This window comes from Dendrobium catenatum, unplaced genomic scaffold (genome assembly GCF_001605985.2).
Source record: "Dendrobium catenatum unplaced genomic scaffold, ASM160598v2 fragScaff_scaffold_1122, whole genome shotgun sequence".
Classification (NCBI taxonomy): Eukaryota; Viridiplantae; Streptophyta; class Magnoliopsida; order Asparagales; family Orchidaceae; genus Dendrobium; species Dendrobium catenatum.
Window position 1 is genome coordinate 1,819,538 of NW_021319584.1, and position 20,579 is coordinate 1,840,116.

The window sequence follows — 20,579 nt, forward strand, 5'->3', positions numbered from 1 at the left end:
TGAGCTCGGAGCCTAGCTCGAGCATGACATATTTGAGCTCGAGTTCGAGCTCACGGTGTGGCCGACAAGCCAAGCTCGAGTTAATCATGACTCAAGCTCGACACACATGTGCGCCCCTAATTAACACCCAATATAGCAATTTAACAGCTAATTTGCCTGTTTATTGATCCAACAAAAGAAACCAAATAAAAATAATGCGAAAATTTATTGCAGATGTTGGAAGATGGTCACATGTCTATTTTTTTAGATTTTTAATGAAATCTCTTCATATTTTCTCTCACATAAAAATAATGTCAAAAAAGCACCTATTAAAGAATTTTAAACTTTAAATTAGTCATTTGTGTGTAATCATATATTGCAACAGCTATAAAGAAGAGAATGAAGTAGAGGATGAAATTAGAGGAATAGTAATATCTTATAGCATTACCATGATCCAATAAATTGATAAATACAAGTTTGCGCTATCTGAAGTACAGTATGATGTACACAACTTTCCTTGGCCTATTGGTTGAGAGTTTAGGCTTCTCACTAAGAGGTCCAAGATTCGAGTCTATGTGTTTACGTTGTGTGTGTGAGTTTGCCTTAATTGACCTAAATGTCCCCAAAAAAAAAGTACAGTATGATGTTACAAAGGAAGAGCTTAGATGATTTGGTTAGCTTTCTATAGAGAGGGGTAAACACTAAACAGTATCACAAAGCGTCAATGCAATGCACAAAATTTCGTAGGGCCTTGGCCAGCTGCCTTGACCAACCAAATAATTTTACAAGATAGTACCTTCTTTATTACTCTAATAGTTTTTTAATAAAAAACAGAAACAGAAGCTATCCATCTTCTTAGAGTTTCCCTTGAAAATAAAATCCTCTGCTCATTTTTGCTAAATATCTCAACAATCAAATTAATGAACTTATAAAACAACTTATTTTATGCAGAATAATAAAGCACAGCCCATCACGACCGTATGTACAAAGAATTATAAATTGAGAAAAAAATTATTATTAAAATGAATTAAAAATAATCCAATTAATTTTGAGATTATTATTATTATTGACAATAATTTGTAATATATTAATATTGCAAAATTGTTAATTTGGTAAATTTGAAAAGCATTGCCCTTCACTGAATGCAATAATCTCTATCTCAGCTACCACTCAAACAAACATATTAAGTTTTAGTTAGTTTGAGACAGTTTTCTTCCTGCTTCTTAAAGCAACTTTCTAGTAAAAAAATTAAAATTTTATATTAAAAAGCTACTTTAAACAGCAGTAAAAAAGCCGCCCCTGCGGCCCCAAACCGAGCTTAAGCCAGATCAAATTGTGAGAAAATATAAAGCAATAAGCTTCAACCCATAAAACAAGCTCATCGAATTAGCAATACTGAATCTGGCACACTGCCTACACATAAAAGGAGCAGATACTTCAAATTTCTGCTCCGGTCAGAAATAGATTGAGAAAACTTATGTTCTATTACATGAGCACTGAGTATTTAAACAGGCAAAACAAACGCCGAGCCAAAATTCAGATTAAAACATTATGACAAAACGAACTTAGAAAAAAAAAACACGCATCCATTTATGAAGTCAAAATCAGGGAACATTCAAAGGCAACCTGCCTTAAGGACTTATAGGCCGAGAAAAAATTGTCTGAAATTAAGAAAGATGAGCAACTCAGCTCAACCATTCAAACTACCACTACACTCCCTTGAAGCTTGACAGGGAAATTTCCAGACCTACCCTTCGCCAATCGCATTACAATTCATCCTGCAGAATACAAAAGGTAAAAAATTTAGTAAATTGGATTCAGAACAAATTGATTTGATTCATAAGATTATTTTATATAAAACTTTAATATTTTTTTTTAAGAGCTTGGGAATTGCGTGGCTTGGTAATTATTCATGTGGTGGGCGAGTTTGGTTGGGAACCTTCCAACCCATGCTCGATTCCCCTCGAGCGGCAACGCCTCTTAAGTCGCGTCAATCCAATGCAGGTCAGAAGGATTTCGGGATGGGTGCCTCTTCTAAGTTAGAAGAGGATTAGTCACACCGTCAAACACCCTTTCGGAGATGACGGGGGTGGATACCCAATTCCAAAAAAAAAAATTATTTGTGTGGCAGATCACAGATCTCAGGTGGTGGGCTGGTTTAAAAGTCACCAGCCATGACAACAACCTTAAAAATCATCACGACCACTAGCGTGGATGCGTTAGGTTAAAACTAAGTCAGAGGGAGTCCAACCACTTTCTAAACATAGAAATCTATATTACTTTCCACTATTCCCAAATATATATATTTATATAATTGTGTCAGTCAAACAATACAATAATTGAAGACAAAACACAATCATTAGCAATTACAATGAAATTATCAGATGAATTGTATATATTTAAAGTATCTTAGAGATGGGCTCAGGCAACAGATTATTAAATAGAAAATGAGTTATAGCAACTTTACTTTTTTTTTTATACCGGGTGCCAGGATCTCAACCATAGGGCAATAGAAATAGCACAGCTATGTCGATGATGCTCTAGTCCATGGTGGTCAAAGAACTATACTACAATTATTTTCTTCTATTTCTTAAATGTATCAAATTAAAAAGGCCATAGTAACACAAAACAAGGAAGTAGTATATGAAGCAATGATTGGTACATACATGATGGCTTGTGTTCTCTTCATCTTTATCGTCATCTTTATCATGATGTTCCTTGGCATCCTCAACATCAGATTCATCACCATCAGCTTCGCCCTGTGATGAATGGGGGACTTAAATTAATACCAATATGATAGTAGGAGAATCAATACAAATGGTATAGAGGCCAAAGGTAGAAACTCACATCCTCATCCTCATCATCATCTATATCATCCTTCTCATCCTCAACTTTCTCCTGTTGGATAAACATTAAAATCAAGAGTTAAAAACCTCCTGTTTTAGGGAGAAATCAAGCAAGTAGGGTGCAAGAATCATACGTCGTCTTCTCTCTTTTTCTCAGATTCATCAAAAGCAGCCTTCTCAGCCTGATGAGGATTAAAAATGCATGGTGTTTAGTTAAAAGAAGGAAAAGATTCTCAATAGCTGTTCTAATAATCAGGCAATGAGCTTACGTCTTTGTTTTTTCCCCAGGTTTCCTCAGCAACCCTCTTGGCATATTCGGGATCATCAGTGATAAGAACGTTATCAAATAAGGTTCCAGATTTTACCTGAATGAAGATGATAGATTTATAAAAAAGAAGATAGGAATACTAGTTATGTCAATAATCACAACTGCGACTGTGAAGGAATAGGAAAGACTAACTATATATCAATAAGCTTAACCGATACGGTGAAGTTATACCTGCCACAACTCAATTCCAACATACTTCAAATCAGGGAAAACATAAATATCAGCATCATCCTCAAAATCTGTCAAGTTTAAAATATAATCAGTAACAAAGAATTTCTCCATTAAAAAATTAAACAAAGATACATAGAAGTGAGAGAGGACCAGGGTTATCAATCAAGGGAGCCTTCCACTTGCCCTTGTAATTAGGGTTCTTTATTTTCTGTGAAGTAATTAGAAAAAATATGCTTAAAGGTAGTTATTCACATATATTTAATATAAGAATGCAAATACTAAATTTCTTTCCATACTTTTTGCTTCCATGGTCCCTTGTACTCGGGATTTGGAATGGTTGGTGCGGTCCATTCACCATCTTCTTCATCATCCCAATCTTCAGGCTGCAAACCCATATCATTTTCATATAAGCAAATGAAAGTGCAAGAATCAAGCAATGCAAGGATATTTTGCCAGTGGAATACTGAAAAAAAATGAAAAAATTACCTTTTTGGCATCAGCATCAGGTATTTCCTTGGGAATGTCATCATAACCCTGAAATGCAAGGAATGCCAAATATAAGCCTCCTCTGAAACGTTAATGATATGAAATTTAAGAAGTCAACATAACAAGAATGAAGTCCAGTACCAAGTCATTCATATCTCAACTGAAATGCCAAGTTCAAGATGCTAGGAAAAAATAAAGATTTTGAATATTGGAAAATGCATAAGGTATTAAGACAAGTTTGAGGTATTAATATTTAGATTGGGGTAAGGGGTACACAAAGAAATGTCACAAGTCAAAAGGAAAGAATCAAGGTGAATCAAATGACGAGGGAAAGAGAGAGAGAAGGGAGATAGAAGGGGGGAGATAGAGATAAGGGGGTGAAGAGAGATCAATAATGATTGCTAAAATTTAAAATGATAATGCTTCTCTTGCTTCTAAAATACAAAAGAATTAAAAACTTTAGTAATCAGATAAAAACATTGTATTAGGAAACATTTGTTAATATAATATGAATATTTTCAAGCGTACAAAGATATCTAGCTTCTGCGAATCAAAACGTATAGCGCCAGTAGATAACAACGTTTTTGTTTGAAGGTTGAAATTTCTTGTGTTGTCACAAAATACCAAGGCTTGATTTGGTAACTTTGTTTTCTTTCACAACACTATGTAGCATGAAATAATGTCAATTGTACTCAAACAGAGGTGGATGCACTGCTTTACAAGTGTATTACATACACATAATCATTAAGCCATGAAGGAGTTGCAAATATAATGGAAAACTTTCAGCTGCACCTTTCCACACGGATGAAGAACTTTAAAAATCAAAGCAGCATAAAAGAAATAGTCAAAAGAAGCCTAAATTGTAAAGTACTATTGTTTCATGCAAAAAAAAAATGGAGATACCTCAGGTTTGGTGTCTTCGGGATCTGGAATATATTCCTTATCATCCCAGTCTTCAGGCTGTTGGAGAAACAAACAAATAATAACAATAAAATCATATGTTAACGGCCTTCAAATAGTAGAAAAGACTTGGCAATTTGCATACTTTTTTGGCATCAGGGTCTTTAATTTGCTTTGGTGGGAGAAGGTCCCAATCACTATAAAGACTACCAGATTGCTTCTCAACATTGTCAACAAGTATGCTGTATGTAGCATCGGGATGGATGATGAAAGTGTAAAGATGGGTGAGTTGATCTGTTTCACAAGCCACCTCTTTTTTTATTAGGTGATTCTTCCCATTACGGGTCAATATCGCATGTACTTTCTTCGTAGTGTATCCACAAATATCTGGCCCAAACATAATGCTGAACAAAGCATTTAAACGATAAGAAAGATCTTAGAATACCAAAAATATAAATGATAGGAGTCAGATAAGGTATTAATTTAATAAGGCATGTAAGTTAAAATGATACCGCACAATAAAAAACAAATAGGAATCTGACGAATGCGTGCAATTTAAAAAACCAATGCTGCAGGGAATAATAGTTACCTGTATGGTGTCTCACCACTGAACTTCTTTTGATCAACATCGCCACTCAATAATTTCATATAACCACCACCGCAATCAAGCTTTTGCTCATGCTTGACCGAAAATTGAAAGACCAATGTTTTGTCCTTGTTACTGAACTCAGGAAACTGGGCAGAGATGGCAAAGAATCTAAAATCTGGGTATGTTTGGATGCCTACATCAACGATAACCTCCTTATAAGTCTAATTACAACATCAATAATTAATTGAACTATATCATAAAAAATCTTAAAATCAAACAAGATCAAGGTCCATTAATGATCTTTAATTATTCAGATATGAGAATAATTAAAGATCATTAATTAAACATATTTCATGTAACTTTAAATTTGAGTTTGATCATAATTATAATACCTGAAGTGATTTCATTTTAAGTGTATATTATTTGAGTATAATATCATTATACGACAATGGTTATGACTTAGTTCATAATAATTTGCAGTTCTACATTGAAAGATGGAAGTTTTTTTCCAAATAAAAAAAAAAATTGGACTGATTCAAAGTTTGGGTTTGGTTTTACTCAAAAGGATCGTTATTGTTATAATTTGTTTGATTGGAAAAAAATTTATTAATGCCTTTCTAAATTAGAAGCGAATATAAAGCCCTATGGAGTCCACCAATATGGTTAGTTGCTTTTTTTGGCCATTCACAAAATGTTAGTTTACCGAACTATTATTATGATCACTTCAATCAACTCAACACAAACTTGATTCACTTTTTTGACGCCTTTGAATTTTTTGAACTTTCCTGTAATGTTCACCTTGTTACTCCCTTTGAATTCTTCTGATTTATTATAATTGATTTGTTTGATTATATATTTTATCAAAAATTTATTAAAAGAAGGTTATATAGTTTTTATTTCTAAATTTTTTTAATTCTCATTATTTTCAATTATCATGAAGCCTAGAGTCCCAAAAAGGTTCGGTGCAATAATTACAGTGCAGATAGATCAAAACGGTCACTTTTGTTGGATTAGAAGAATCTTCTGTTCATGCAACAACCACTTCTCTGCATAAAGGGCTATCACTTTCTGAAAGATCATCAAAAGTGCGGCAAAGATAACAGAATTAAAGCAAATATAGTTTGAACATGGAACTAAAGGATTCATAGCTTGGCTTTTTATGTTATTCAAGATTACAAGAAAAAACACTAAGTGGTTACTGTGTTATAAAAACAAATGTAGTTGGAAAAGCAATGCGAGGGAAGAACAAGCACCTTTGTCATTTGCATCACCACTCCATTTTCCAGCAGTGTGGTTCCAATCGCCTGCCGAATTCTCATCTTTTTTCCAATCAGACTTTACCCAGCGATTCTCCCATCCATCTGAACCAAGATAAAGAGAAGAGCACTCAGTGATATAAGAAGATTCAAGAACCCCATAGATAATATTAAAAAGAGGATTGTCAAAATTAATAATGCGCGGAAAATTAAACAAAGCGCTACAAATGTGCTACACATGAGGGAAAATCAGCCTAATTGACGTTGCTCCAAAGTATGCACTACAATTGGGCATTCTTGACTGGAACTGCATATATGTACTCACAATGCAGTATCAGTTCAGTAATGTTATGGTAAAAGCTAGCTTTTTTTTTTTCTGCCGGACTTAAGACGCCATTAATCCATACAAGTTGCACAAAGTTCTCCTTAAGTAATACAATTTGTGCACTCAATTTTTAAGAGAATGAAAATTCATCACTATCCAACGAAAAGTGAAGGAGAGGGCAAATAAAGATACACTGTAAATATTTTTTAAACCAAAATAACTTATGATCAAATGCTCGATATATTATAAGATTCCTGCGTGTAACCTAAGCAGCCATCGCGAAGATTAGCTCACTTGCTATCAATAGGTCAATATAATAAAAGCTATGGCGGTACAATATCGTTTCCTGAGCAGTACAGATAAAAAAAATTCAGATCTATATTTTCTAGCGTGATTGCTAGTTAAGGATAGGGTTCAATGGTTTCACCCTGATCAAGTTGCAATACCTGACAGCTATCGGCTTTCATCACCTAACAGTGCAAATTTACCATCCATCTAACAGATCAAGATGCTTTACCCTCAGATAGCAGAAATCGCAGAAATACCAAGACAATAATTCCAAGTGGTTCAATTTCCACTGAACAGGCTCATCAAATAAAAAATAAAAAATAAAAAAACTTGCGGATCTTAAGGGCACAAAAGCAATACTGGATGTCAAAACAATAATATAGCTGAAAGGGCCCGAGACTAGATCGACATTGAGATAAGAAAGGTCGCATGAAAACGTCACCAGATCGGGCCAAGACAGAGACAAATTGAACGATATAGTTCAGAAAAAAAGTATCTAGATCCTGATTGTTACCATCGAATCGCTCCTCGAAGAAGATATCAGCGGAGACCACGGAGAGAAGAACGAGAAAAAGACACGGGAGGAGGTTGCGGCCGTCTCTGCGCTCCATTTCAACCTTGATTTAATCACGGTCGAGAGGAAAGGTGAAAATGGGGATTATATAAGCCAGTGGATAAATTTTTGAAGCGAACCTGCTTATGTTGTCTTTCGAAACTCTGCATCATAACGTGCTCCCGAGTGTCGGGCGCTGGATTGCAATTTCCTTAGGTGGAGTAAAAGGCTGGGATTGGAAATGCAACACAATAATGGGGATCCGGAGAGTCATTGGATCTGAGGCCAACCCAGCTTCAAAACGTCACGAAGGCTGACGTGGCTACTTATTATTGCTTCTAGCTTGTCCACGGGAGCGGACGAGCAATCATTTCTTGCCACGTGTGTACTCAAATGGGTTTATGACGGTAAACCGTAGGACTAATTCTAACGCCAGAAATAAATTTTGGCCTTTTATTTAACGTATATTATAATATTTCTATAAATTTATATATATATATATATATATATAATATTTAGATCAATTAAAGTAAACACACCTACATCCACAATCCACATATGCAAGAGAACACCAGATGTCTTAGTTAATAATCAAAGCTCCCAAAAAATATTATAAAATGAGCTTTGTATATTTATATATGTTGATATGAATTTAGAAAATTCATATGATTAACATGAATTTCGAGATAATTTTTGAATTAAAAACTTTCAAAATTAAAATAATGATTATCTAAATTCCAAATTTAACATGCTTATAGTTGAATCAAACGACTCGGTGAGAAGAATCTAACAAACTCAAGATAACTTAATTCCAACATAATTAAGGCACTTAAATATTGAAGAAATATTTCGTAATCAAGAGAATCGATATAACTTGTATAATGGAGTGTTTTAGATTTTAAGTCAAATAATCAAAATATCAATCCCAAAAAAAATTATAAAAAGGGACACATTCTTCACCTAAAGGGGAGGAAGAATATAGATAACTAAAAAGAGCTTTCTTGCATTTCAGTCATCGTAATCGACGAACACCGTCAGTTATTCCAACTTACAATCACCATCACCACCAAATATCAACATGAGAAATCACCAACCTCTCCAAAATATTGAGAAGATTTAATTACACTGCTGTGTATAGACTATAGTTGTCCGCCTGTGGACACCTACTTTTTATGCTTCTTATTGAGAAATTAAGGTTGTCAATATGGGTTTTTTGAGCCGGGTTTAGATCCAAACCGAAACTCACCCACCTTCAATTGACCCTACCCAAACTTGACTCACCTTTAACCTGATTTGACCCAACCCAACCAGCTGAACTAATTGGATTATACTTGATTACCGATTGCGGATAGGTGAGAGCGCTACAAGAGGGTTAGCACAAGCCGACAAATTGGGTGGCGAGCACGAGCAACAAGCAAACGAGGATGAGCGAGACTAGCTAGCGACGACGATGGACAACGAAGGGGGTCAATTTCAGTTTCTTCCAGGTTTTCAGTTGACACGAACCCGATCCAAAATTATAATCGGATATAAATATGGAACCCAAACCCAACTCATTTTCATGTGAGTTAACCCGTACCTTTAGATCGATTTTTTGATTGTATCAAATATTGACACCCCTAGGAGAAATCACGTATTGTTGTTGGGTGTTAATTGTCACTCTATAGCAGTCTCCAACCAACATCAATGAAATCAACTTTTAATTCAACAATGAAGAAAAGGAAGATTATTGTATCACTTATTTGTCATGTTTTGATTTCTATAATCTCACTCAGGGAAAAACAAATGTATGTTTAACCCCCCTCTAATTAAACAATGAAGAAAGAAAGATTATTGTAGCACATATTATATAATGATTTTTTTTACTAGGTTAAGCCCTATATTTTTTTCCTTTTCAAAATTTCTAAATAAAAAAATATATTTTTACTATCTTTATCTATACATGTTGAACTTTTTTGTTGTATGACCTTGAGATGTAAATCATTCATTCTACGTACTTAAAAAATTCCAACACGAAACAGTTTGATGACGTATGTGGAAACTTCATTTCCAAACATACTTCTTCAATGGCTAACAATAAATCCCTCAATCAATAATAACATAATGTAGGGGATGAAGTCCCCATAGGCCTCACTTTAGAGGATCATATGAATAGGATGGAGGAACTTCAAAGTCAAAATCAATGATTTTTTTAGTAGACCGGACTACAAATGGCACCAAGATAATATGATGGAATTATTTCTCCATAAAATCAACAATAGTTTAGATATAATGTTGGTTTAGAAGTACCTCCTTCCCCACAAACTCATTAAGTTCTCTCTAATACAAGTAGTTCAACGCATCCTTCACCCATTATTCAGCCAACCTGTAATTCTCCACCAATCATGGAGGATATATATCAATATCATTTAATGGATGTCTCTCGTGAGATTATAAGAGATTATAAGATAAATAGTGTGACGTCTTATTAACGTTTCAGGAAAAAAAATGATATTTTTGGCGGCTTTTTTTTATTGGAAAATGATTAAAATCCATCAGTGATTGACCCTTAACAAATGAAATTTCTTCAGCATCATATTTCAATGGGATTAAACTATCCATTATTGATCTTTATAATGGATCAAGCAATCCTTACGAACATATTGATTATTAAAGAACCATCATTCATATCTAACAAGCTTTTGATGTATTTGTTTGCTTGGTCATCCTTGCTACTCTCAAGGGTAAAGTTTGCACTTAGCTCTGCCCATCTCTATAAATATTATCCGCAACTTTACCCACATTGTCTTAGTATTTTTTGAACAATTCATTACCAATAGAAGAATTATAAAAGACACGTCCCAGACTCCCATTTGTAATATCCTAAGATTAAATTTGATAGAATTATACTTTTTATCTTTTAAAATTAACATTAGAGCTATCTATTACTTTTTATTAGTAATAAAATCATATATCAACATAAACAAATTCTATTGATCAAAACATACATATGTATCTATATTCATTAGCCCAAAACTTATTATACAATACTTAAGATTTATACAATTATAATTTATCATCACCAACTATGGGTACAAAAGAATAGCAAAAAGTTTGAAATGAATAAACTAACAGCAAACTTGGAGAATATTGATCTGATTGATCTCACACACTAGATTTTTTATCAAGACATGAAATTATTTAAACCATATATAATGAGCTAAATATTCGAGCAGGTAACTAAAATCCTATAATTGAATTTAAAATACGGTAAAAAAGCAATGTGCATATCGTTAGTTAATTCATACCAGTAAGAGTCATATAATTAGAAATCAGTGCAAAAATATCAAAACTCACATGTATTAGCAATATAATCTATAAATAGTAAAACAATACATTACATAAGCCATTAAAGTAATATAACGGGGGAATTAATAAATCAGTATGAGTGTTAAATCAATAAAATAATCATTGTATCAACACTATCAATTAATAAAATGGTATGTAGGCTATCTTAAAAGAGTATTAGATTCACCATAAAGCGATCAAAATGGTCTAAATCCTATATTGTTTTCTGGTTTATATTACTTGACTAGCCTAGGAATTTTTAAAGTAAACATGGGTTAACATGGTTATGTATGTAGACTCTATATGCATGTGCTCTATATGCATGTGCTAAGGTGTTAGTTGTAGACTAACCATATCATATGTCTAATTAAAAAGAATGAACATTAAGTTAAACCTAATTGATAGATCATAGAGTCTTTAAATGACTAAGTTGAGTGTGTTTTGATCATATTAATGACATGATCAGAGATATGGCTAGGTCACAAGTACAACAGGGTTACTTGGTACCATATTAAGTATAAATAATTAAATTTCATCATGTTAGTCAAAATAGAATTTGTTAAGTTAAAGGGATTGACAAAAAACTCAAGTATATATGTTCCAAACTGAGTGAATTAAGGAAACATAGAATTATGCGAGGCAAGAGAGATAGAGTCAAATTAGAGCATCTATCTAGTGACAATATATCTTAATAAGTTTCCTATTAGTGATTTGCCATAAATATAATAACATAATATATGAGTATTGATATCAAAAAATTATTTTGATCGGGCATGAATCTCAAAGCAAAATCAAAATTGAAACATCTGAAATTAAATTTAGGATCATATGAACTCCGATTTCAGCAAAATATTAATCGAATTGAACGTCTTGAAAAGAAGAACCCAATGACACCAAATTCGAGCCCAAATGGGTCCAAATCAAAGACCCAAAGCGTATTTGAAAGTTTCAAATAAAAATTGGATAACCAAACGGTTTCCAAACGTGACATGTTAATAGTTGAATCGAGCGGATCGACAAAATGAATACAACAAGCCCAATATCGCTGAATTTTGATATAATTAAGATATTCAAATATCCAATAAACAGTTCATAATAGAGTGGATCAAGATCGGCCATACATTCAAACCACTTCCAACTTACCCTTGATCTCCCTCCTATTTATTGTTCATGTCACTCTTATAAAACTATAAATAGTTCTCATTCTTCATTGAAAGGAGACATAAGAGAAGAAGGCAACGAAGAGAAAGAAGAGAAGGAATAAAGAGAAAGAAGAGAAGGAATAAAGAGAAATTAGAGCTTCCTTGCCACCAGACTCCTCCTCGACCACCGACCATCACCAGACTATTACCAGACTTCTGCCTGGTCATTGACTGACACCGGACTTCTGTTTGTCTACCAACTGACGTTGGGATTTTACCCGACCACTAATTATTGTTGGACTAACACTCGATTGTCAATTGACGCTGGACTTTTACCCAACCACCGACTATGATATTTTTGACATCCGTCACCATACAATGGTCTTTCTAACCACCGTCACCTACCAACCACGGTCCTTCCGACCTTCGTCGTCAAACTATGGTTTTTCATACCTCCGTCGCCAGACAATTGTCTTCCTAACCACTGTCGCCTACCAACTATGATCTTTTCGACCTCGGCCGCCTGCCGACTATGATCATACTGACATATGTTGCCAAAATACAATATTTCTGACTTCCGTCACACGTCGACTACGGTCCTTCCAACATCCGTCACCAGACAACAGTCATTCAAACCAATATCGTCTGTCGACTATGGTCCTTCCAACCTTTGTCGCTAGACAACAATTTTTTTGATCATTATTGCCCATTAACTACAATCCTTCCAACCTCCGTCGCCATACAATAGTCTTTCTGACCATCGTCCTCGCCGACTACACTCCTTCTAACATCCTTCGCCATAATACGGTCCTTCCAACCTCCGTCTCAAGGAAATGCTTTTTTTTTTTTTACCTCTATTACCAGCCTACTACGGTCCTTCCGACCTCCATCGCCAGATAACAGTCTTTCTGACCTCCGTCACTTGCCAACTACGATCCTCCTGGCCACTGTCACTTGACTAAAGTCTTCTATACTCCATCGCCTGTCGACTAAACAAACATGTCAATATTGATTATTCTAATTTCCACCATGTAATGACTTCATATGATGTATATTAGCTACATCAAACCAAGGCATTCCCTCAAGGAAGGGCCTCATTTGTAATTGTCTAAAAATATTAGTGGATTCATTCAAACTTGATCAAACCCTATGTTTTTCCCTTTTTAAGGGGTTTTCATAAAAACTCTGATGTCTCTTATAAACGTTACACCCTCTATTTAATCTGATTGTGTACTGCATCTTTGTACAAAACTTGGACGTTAAACTTTATATTTCTCTGTTGCCGTGAATATTCCTGCACACAACAAGTTTTAAAGACAAATTCCAGGCAAACACAACTCTGCTTGACCTATTGGTTGAGAGCTTAGGCTTCCAACTAAGAGATATTGAATTCGAGTCTTTGTGTATGCGTTGTGAGAATGAGTTTGCATTAAATGACTTAAATGTCCAAAAAAAAAATTCTAGGCATATTTCGTTAAAATTGATATGCCATATAAAGAATTTAAATGCAATGAATATATTCAAAAAAATATGTTAGCTTTCTTTTTTGCACTAATTATAATTTCTCTTTCATAAAAATAAAGAAAAGAACAAAAATATCGAGGAAGTACACAACATTGAGAGCATCCATAACCTAGCGCCCACAAAAGTTATTTCCGAGTTTACCCATATATAAAAAAAAAAGTTAGGAAAGGATTGCAACTAGCACTTGCCTAATTTAAATTTGAGTAGAGCCGATTCAAGCTTTATGGGCGGGAAGGCAGACCGTCTCAACGCCAATTTGATCTCAAAAATCAAAATCTGAAAATCCTCTCATCATCCCCAACTCTTACCGATGGCATCCCCATCTCTCGCGCGAAGTCACCAACGCTCCGATCGTCGTATCCTCTCTTCTACAGGCGGCGGTGGCTTTTCATCGGGGAAGAAGTCGGCGGCGGCTAGGATATCCGCTGCAGCGGCCCCGAGGGTTTTGATTGAGGATGATGACGCTGGTGAGTTCTCTACTAATTATGCCCAGGCATACTGATTTTATTGGTGCTTCTGTTCGTAATACTGTATTCGCGGGAAATGATTTAGTAATAAGGGCTTCAGCAAGTGTCTGAGCTAGTTGATGATAGGATTGTTGGAGATAAGCGGGATCATGGATGAAGAACGACGTTAGAGGAGTATGCGAGGATAATGATTTTCGTTTGGTCATTATTTTAATGGCTCTGATTCATGAATTTGAAGCACGCAAAAGAATGTGGATCCGTATGATAACCATATTCTTTGTTAATCATAAATAGTTCGGCTCTACAATGCATTTAGATGGTATAATGCTCACGCATTTTATACATTATCGTTGCGGATGATTTGATTGTTTAAATTGCATACTCTTTTAATAAAACACATTTATGGTCCGACATAGATATAAAGGTACTATAAACTAGTTAATAATTGCTTTTTCATGTTAATTTTTAGTTGCCTCACTTAACTAGAAAGTGTTTCCAACCCTGTTTAAACATCATTGTGTCTCACACAGCTACGTTGCATAGTTTGCTATTCATATCATGAAAAAAACAATACAAATTTTTCAGAGTATAATATTTCTAATACGTAGAGCTTATAGGAATAACTTGTTGACCCAGTGAGCCCATGTAACTCATGTGTGACTCATTATTTGTTTGATAAAAATAAATTTGATATGGCATCATCTAATAGTTTATTACATGTTTTATTTTAGGCCAACATTTTTTGCAATCATTAAGATAAATATCAATTTCACTAAGCTTACTTGGAGCTGGAAGATAGGCTCAAGCTTTTCATCTCAAAATATTCAAAGAACCAAAGTAAATAATTCAAGGTTTATATAGCGTAGAATGCGTCTCAGGATTTATTGTAAATTGATTGAGTAGTTTACTAAAGGTCTCAAGGATGGTAAATAGATAGCTAAAATAGATTTAAATTTTGTTTAAATATTATTATAGAATATAGATTTGTTTATATATTTTTGGGAATTTATTTGGATCATTTAATATTTATCTAATTTATTATTATTTATTATTTACATAATTATAATTGATATATCATCAAAAATTATCTTGATCGGGCAAGAATCTTGAAGCAAAATCAAGTTGAAAACTTCAAAACCAGAGACAATATGAACTCCGATTTCAGCAAACTTATAGTCGAATTGAACGTCTTGGAAATACGAACCCAACAACACAAAATTTGACCCAATCCGAGCTCAAATAGATCCAAATCAAGGACCCAAAGTGCATTTGGAAGGTTCAAACCATAGTTTGGATTACCAAACGATTTCCAAACGTGACATGCTTATAATAGAATCAAACGGCTAGACGAGATAAATCCAACGAGCCCAAGATCGTCAAATTATGATACCATTAAGATATTCAAATGTTTAGTAAACAGTCCATGATAAAGGGAATCAACATCGGCCATTCAATCAAACCACTCCCAGTTTACTAGCCATGCCACTCACAGAAAATTATAAATATATCTCTCTTTTCTCATTGGGGGGGGGGGGAAGCAAGAAGAGAAGAGAAGGAGAGAAGGAAAAAAGCTTTCTAGTCACCAGACTCCTCAACCACTGTTGGAATTCCGCCCGACCATCGACTGTCGCCGGATCTCCGCTGGCCGTTGACTGACTCCGGACTTCTGCCGGCCGCCGACCGAATGACGAATTTCAGCCTGAGCATCAATTGAAGCTGGATCTCCTCCTGACCATGTAACGTCGCTGGGTTTCCAATCTCCATTTGTAACTAGATTTCAACCTGACGATTGATTATTGTAATGTGATCATTCTCAATTTTAGGGACGAGTCAGTCGCTTGTAATTCAATCAAACACTAGTGGAATCCTTTCAACTGGGCATGACCTCGTGAATTTTTTATTTTTTAGGGTTTTCCACATAAAAAACTATGGTGTTCCTTTTTTCTTTTGATTGTGTGCTAGATATCCGTACAACGATGAGATGAAATTTTCTAACGCTATCACCGTATATTTTAGCCCGCAACAGTTTGACGCCGTCTGTGGAAAAACAATCCCATTATTATAAGCCTTACTACAATGGCCAACAGACGTAGTAATCGCATCTTGGTTGTCACAACCTGACCCGATATCACACAGGTCATACAGTATCCGATTGTGGCAAGAATAATCCCAAGATTTGGTTGGAGAAGTACTGAAACAAAACTTCCAATTTATATAATACACATAGCTACTATTGAATGTAATATAAAATAAAAGACTACTAAATCTCAACATATTTTTTTTTCTATATATCATCTAAAATATATATAATCTGAAATCTATATATAACAGTGCTTGGTAAAAGATAACACAACAAAAATAAAAGTCAAGCATGCAAAAAATTAAAACTAACCAAAATATACCTACAACACAGATCAGAGACTGTTATCCTAACTACTCAGCTCGCTCCTTACCTTTCCCTGGTCCTGCAAACAAAAGCAAAAGCGGGAATGAGCTAATACGGCTTAGTAGGCTATCGTAGCCTAAAACAAAGATCAATAATCAAAATCGAAAGAACTGAGAACACTGTGCAGAATCATATACTGAAATTAAATACAATTAAATAAATACTGAAATGAACTGAATTATAAGCAAACACTTCATAACAGAATCCCATCTCGGTAGCCCATTGGCTCCGGCATAACAACACTTAGGTAACAAAATCTCATTAGCATAACAGAATCCCACCCCAGTCGCCCACTGGCTGATGCAATCGAAAAAGATCGCAAATTACATAAAAAAGCAAATTCTTCTTCCAAAATAATAAAATACAAATGACAATGACAAACAACATGTTTATTCTTTAGAACAACAAATATTGACAAACATAAAACTTAATAGGACATAAATAATACCTAATATTGTTTTTCTTGGATTAAGAAGAAAGATACAAATGAGGTGGGTACTTACAGAGAGAAGAAAAAGATAAGAAGCCCGAGACGAAAGAGATGACAAGCTCGCAAGCTATCCCAAGAAGAAGAGAAAATGAACAAGCTCGCAAGCTTTTCCAAGAAGAAAACCCCCAGGTTTTGTTCCAAAAATACTTCACATAATCTTCTTTTCTTTTATTCTCAAAACACTACATATATATAGAAGAAAAGGTGCAGCCAAACAGATCAAAATGCTACCAACCGAACCAATCAAAACAGGGAAAACAGAAGGCCGGCAGGCGGACCAGGAGCAGCAACCGAAGGGCTACATAGGGAACCATAACAGGCATCTAGGGGAGAAGAACTAGCCATGGGGAGAGGTGAAGCCAACCACGGAACAGGTGGCCAGGGGAGAACCGAAGGGCCAACAGAGAGGGGGAGAAGGGGGAATAAACACATTAATGAGCTGACAAGAAGAAAAAGCTCAGCATTAATGAGCTGAAGTATAATAGCTACCAAAAATACATAAAAAACTGAACATCCAAGCCCAAATCGAGAACCAATATAAGCCCAAAACTTTGGTACATGAGTTGCCTACCCCCTTTGCCTACATCACTGGCGCCGACATAATAGAATCACACCTTGGCCGCCCACTGGCGCTGGCGTAATAGAATCCCACCTCGGTCGCCCACTGGTGCCGGTGTAACAAAATCCCACCTTGGTTGCCCACTGGCACCGGCATAACATAATCCCACCTCAGCTGCCCACTGGCGCCGGCATCACATCACATCACTTTACAACATATTGTTCAATGCATTTCATTCATTTAAGCATAATAAGACTGAATTCATAAATTGCCAAAATGTCCCAACGATAGACCACAAAAACACTACTTAGTAAAAATTCACAATTTCTAAATATAGTCAAATTACTACAATTTGTGTAAAATATCATTATGAAGCTTTAATTGAACTGAAGCACTATTTTTAGAAGTCAAAATAAATTTCTGAGTAGGCAAAAATTGTTATTTTTTTGATAATCACCTGGCGAAAAATTTTCATAATATACTCAAATTGTTCGTAATAACATTCTCTACAACATATATGTATAAAAAGTTACGCGGTGAAAGTTTTATCAAAACAAAGTTAGCATCGTTTTTAGGTAATAAAAATACAAATTTGAGCGGAAAAATACCAAAAACACAAAATTACTTAAATTTGAAATAGGCAACATAACCTACCTCGAGACGAGCAAATTTTCCAACTGGGCCGTTGGACAAAAATCACTCTATGACTGCCAAAACCTAGTTTCCCTCTTTCTCTCTCCTCTCTTTCTTCTTATTTCTCAAAAGCATATCTCTGTTAAGCCGAAAGCAAGAAATGGGGAATTGGTTTTAAGCTTAAAAAGTAAGCGCTTTTAGATATTTGTTTTTTTATTAATAATAATATTATAATAATTTTTTTCAATATAAAATTCATATAAATACATATTAGGCTTCAAAATTCTCAAAAAATATCCATAAATTAACTTATTTTATTTTAAAAATTCAGATGAAGTCAATTTGTAAAACAGACATCTGATATTCCCAAAGCCCCACTTGTACCGTTAGGCTAAATTTTTTACGGAATTTCATTAGTGCCCAAAAAATTATGAAAAATTTAGGGAAACTAAAACACAACAATAGAATTGTTATGGAGAAGTCGGTTTATGATTTGGGTTTATAACGACTGCTAAATAAATTCTTAACTGTTGCAGGTCAAAATGCACTTTTAAAATTTTTTGAGTTATAACAATCCACCCACCTTAAGAAAAAATGTAGTATTCGATATTCCCAAATCCAAACAAGTTAGAAAAGACCTGTATAGAACTGTCTCATCTCAAATTCCTTCTCCCAAGTAACCTCTCTAGTGGTCCTATGCTTCCACTGCACCTTGACCATCAGAATCTGTTTACTCATTAATTTTCTAACATCGTATGCCAAAATTCTATTCGGCTATTCCCTGTAGTGTAGACTCGGATGAACCTCCACATCATTTTTATTTGCACTGATATGAATCAAAATCAAGTCTAAAGAAGCTCAGATTAGGGACATGATAAAGATTAGAGTTTATGCCAAGTATGTGGATCATGCAATAAAAAATTGGATATGGATTTTTTTATTTGAAAAGATAGGATCAAGATTAAGTCTAAAAGAATTCCAACTGGGAGTTGATAGATAATGAAATTTTGATTTGAATAAGATTGGCTTGAAATAGATTGATCTGGATTTGAATTTGAGAATTAAAAATACAGATCTAATAAACTCAAAATTTAAATTAAATCTTTACACATTAAAATGGTCAAACTCTCACTAAAGATTAAGAGAAGATAGTGGAGTAGAAAGGAGGAACTCAAATTAGGCACCAAATTAGGAATACCTACAGAAGTGAATAATACAACATCCAAAGATGGAGAGAGAAACCTGTCCCACCGTGGTCGCCAGAAATCTGTGGGTCTCCGAAAGGATTCTGCTCGTGTGGTTCGAATGCAAAGAGTACGATCACACTATCCCGTAGGACAAAATGGTCGTAGACCTTTACAATCGACACAAGCAGGCCGATGGAAAAGCAGATGGAGTTATACATACGATTAGCCATGGAGGGTAGCGGCTTTCACTTACCAACCTCGATGGATAATAATATATATAACTCTAAATTCACGAGATTTCCTCTATTCGATACATCAGCTCGAATAAGGTCTATTTGATTGTGGGGATTGGTTTCCTACGAGCGCAAGCCCCCGTAGTTAATTACATCCAAAGCCTTGACTTAGGAAAACTCTCGATTAAGGACGATGTATTATTTACTTCTTGATTTGATGCATAAAAAAGTTCCTAAGTTCTATTCCAAAGAGTCTCTTCTATTTATCTTTAATGATGATTAGACCTTTTTGAATGGATAAAGATATGATTAAAATTTTGAGTTTAAAACATCAAAGACCAGATTACTATCCTAAGAGAAATGACAGACTCAAAACACCAATGAAAGGAGGCACACTGAGGGGTGTACAACCTGGACTTATGCTTGCCTGGAGTGAGCTGCCAGCTAACATCCTAAACACAATCAAACGTTCTATATGTGTACAAGATAGGAAAGCTCTATCCTAGAAAATCAAGGATTTGTAGTTTAAAAGATTTCAATCAGGGACTCTACAATATGCAAAAGAATATACCTAGCGTCATGTATGATGCATGAAACAGATACGAATATCCCTAGGTCTACTGATGTAACGCATGTATGTAAGTGAAGTACAACGTGAAGTAAGGTGTGTAAAAACAATTGCATGCATGGCATTCAGAGTATAGAAAAAGTAAATAAACACCCTAAGGATACCCTCCAGGCAAGGTACCCGCACAGAAAACCATCCTAGCAATGTCCACTTTGTGTGGGAAAACAGCGATGCCAATGACACAATAGGTGGCCTACTCTACAGGCCTAAATGACTCTAATA

General features: G+C 34.9%; 1 protein-coding gene across 1 annotated transcript; it reads right to left on the bottom strand.

Moving 5' to 3' along the window:
* Positions 1 to 1,347: 1,347 nt before the first annotated feature.
* LOC110101117 (calreticulin) lies at positions 1,348 to 7,840 on the bottom strand. Its single transcript, XM_020828897.2, has 14 exons — positions 7,683 to 7,840; positions 6,553 to 6,660; positions 5,300 to 5,492; positions 4,856 to 5,114; positions 4,714 to 4,770; positions 3,811 to 3,858; positions 3,621 to 3,707; positions 3,475 to 3,532; positions 3,325 to 3,392; positions 3,095 to 3,190; positions 2,960 to 3,007; positions 2,827 to 2,877; positions 2,646 to 2,738; positions 1,348 to 1,757 (listed from the first exon to the last, which is right to left on the bottom strand). Exons 1-14 carry the CDS (start codon positions 7,777 to 7,779, stop codon positions 1,746 to 1,748), a joined length of 1,275 nt encoding a protein of 424 aa, XP_020684556.1. The 5' UTR covers positions 7,780 to 7,840; the 3' UTR covers positions 1,348 to 1,745.
* Between the last annotated feature and the right edge of the window lie 12,739 nt (positions 7,841 to 20,579).

Bases quoted from the DNA above. Each gene is read 5' to 3' on its own strand.
- LOC110101117 (XM_020828897.2), bottom strand. From the start codon at position 7,779: ATGGAGCGCAGAGACGGCCGCAACCTCCTCCCGTGTCTTTTTCTCGTT. The intron at 3,708-3,810 runs GTAATTTTTTCA...ATGGGTTTGCAG, and splicing joins CTGATGCTGATGCCAAAAAG to CCTGAAGATTGGGATGATGA. The intron at 3,393-3,474 runs GTCCTCTCTCAC...TAAACTTGACAG, and splicing joins TCCCTTGATTGATAACCCTG to ATTTTGAGGATGATGCTGAT.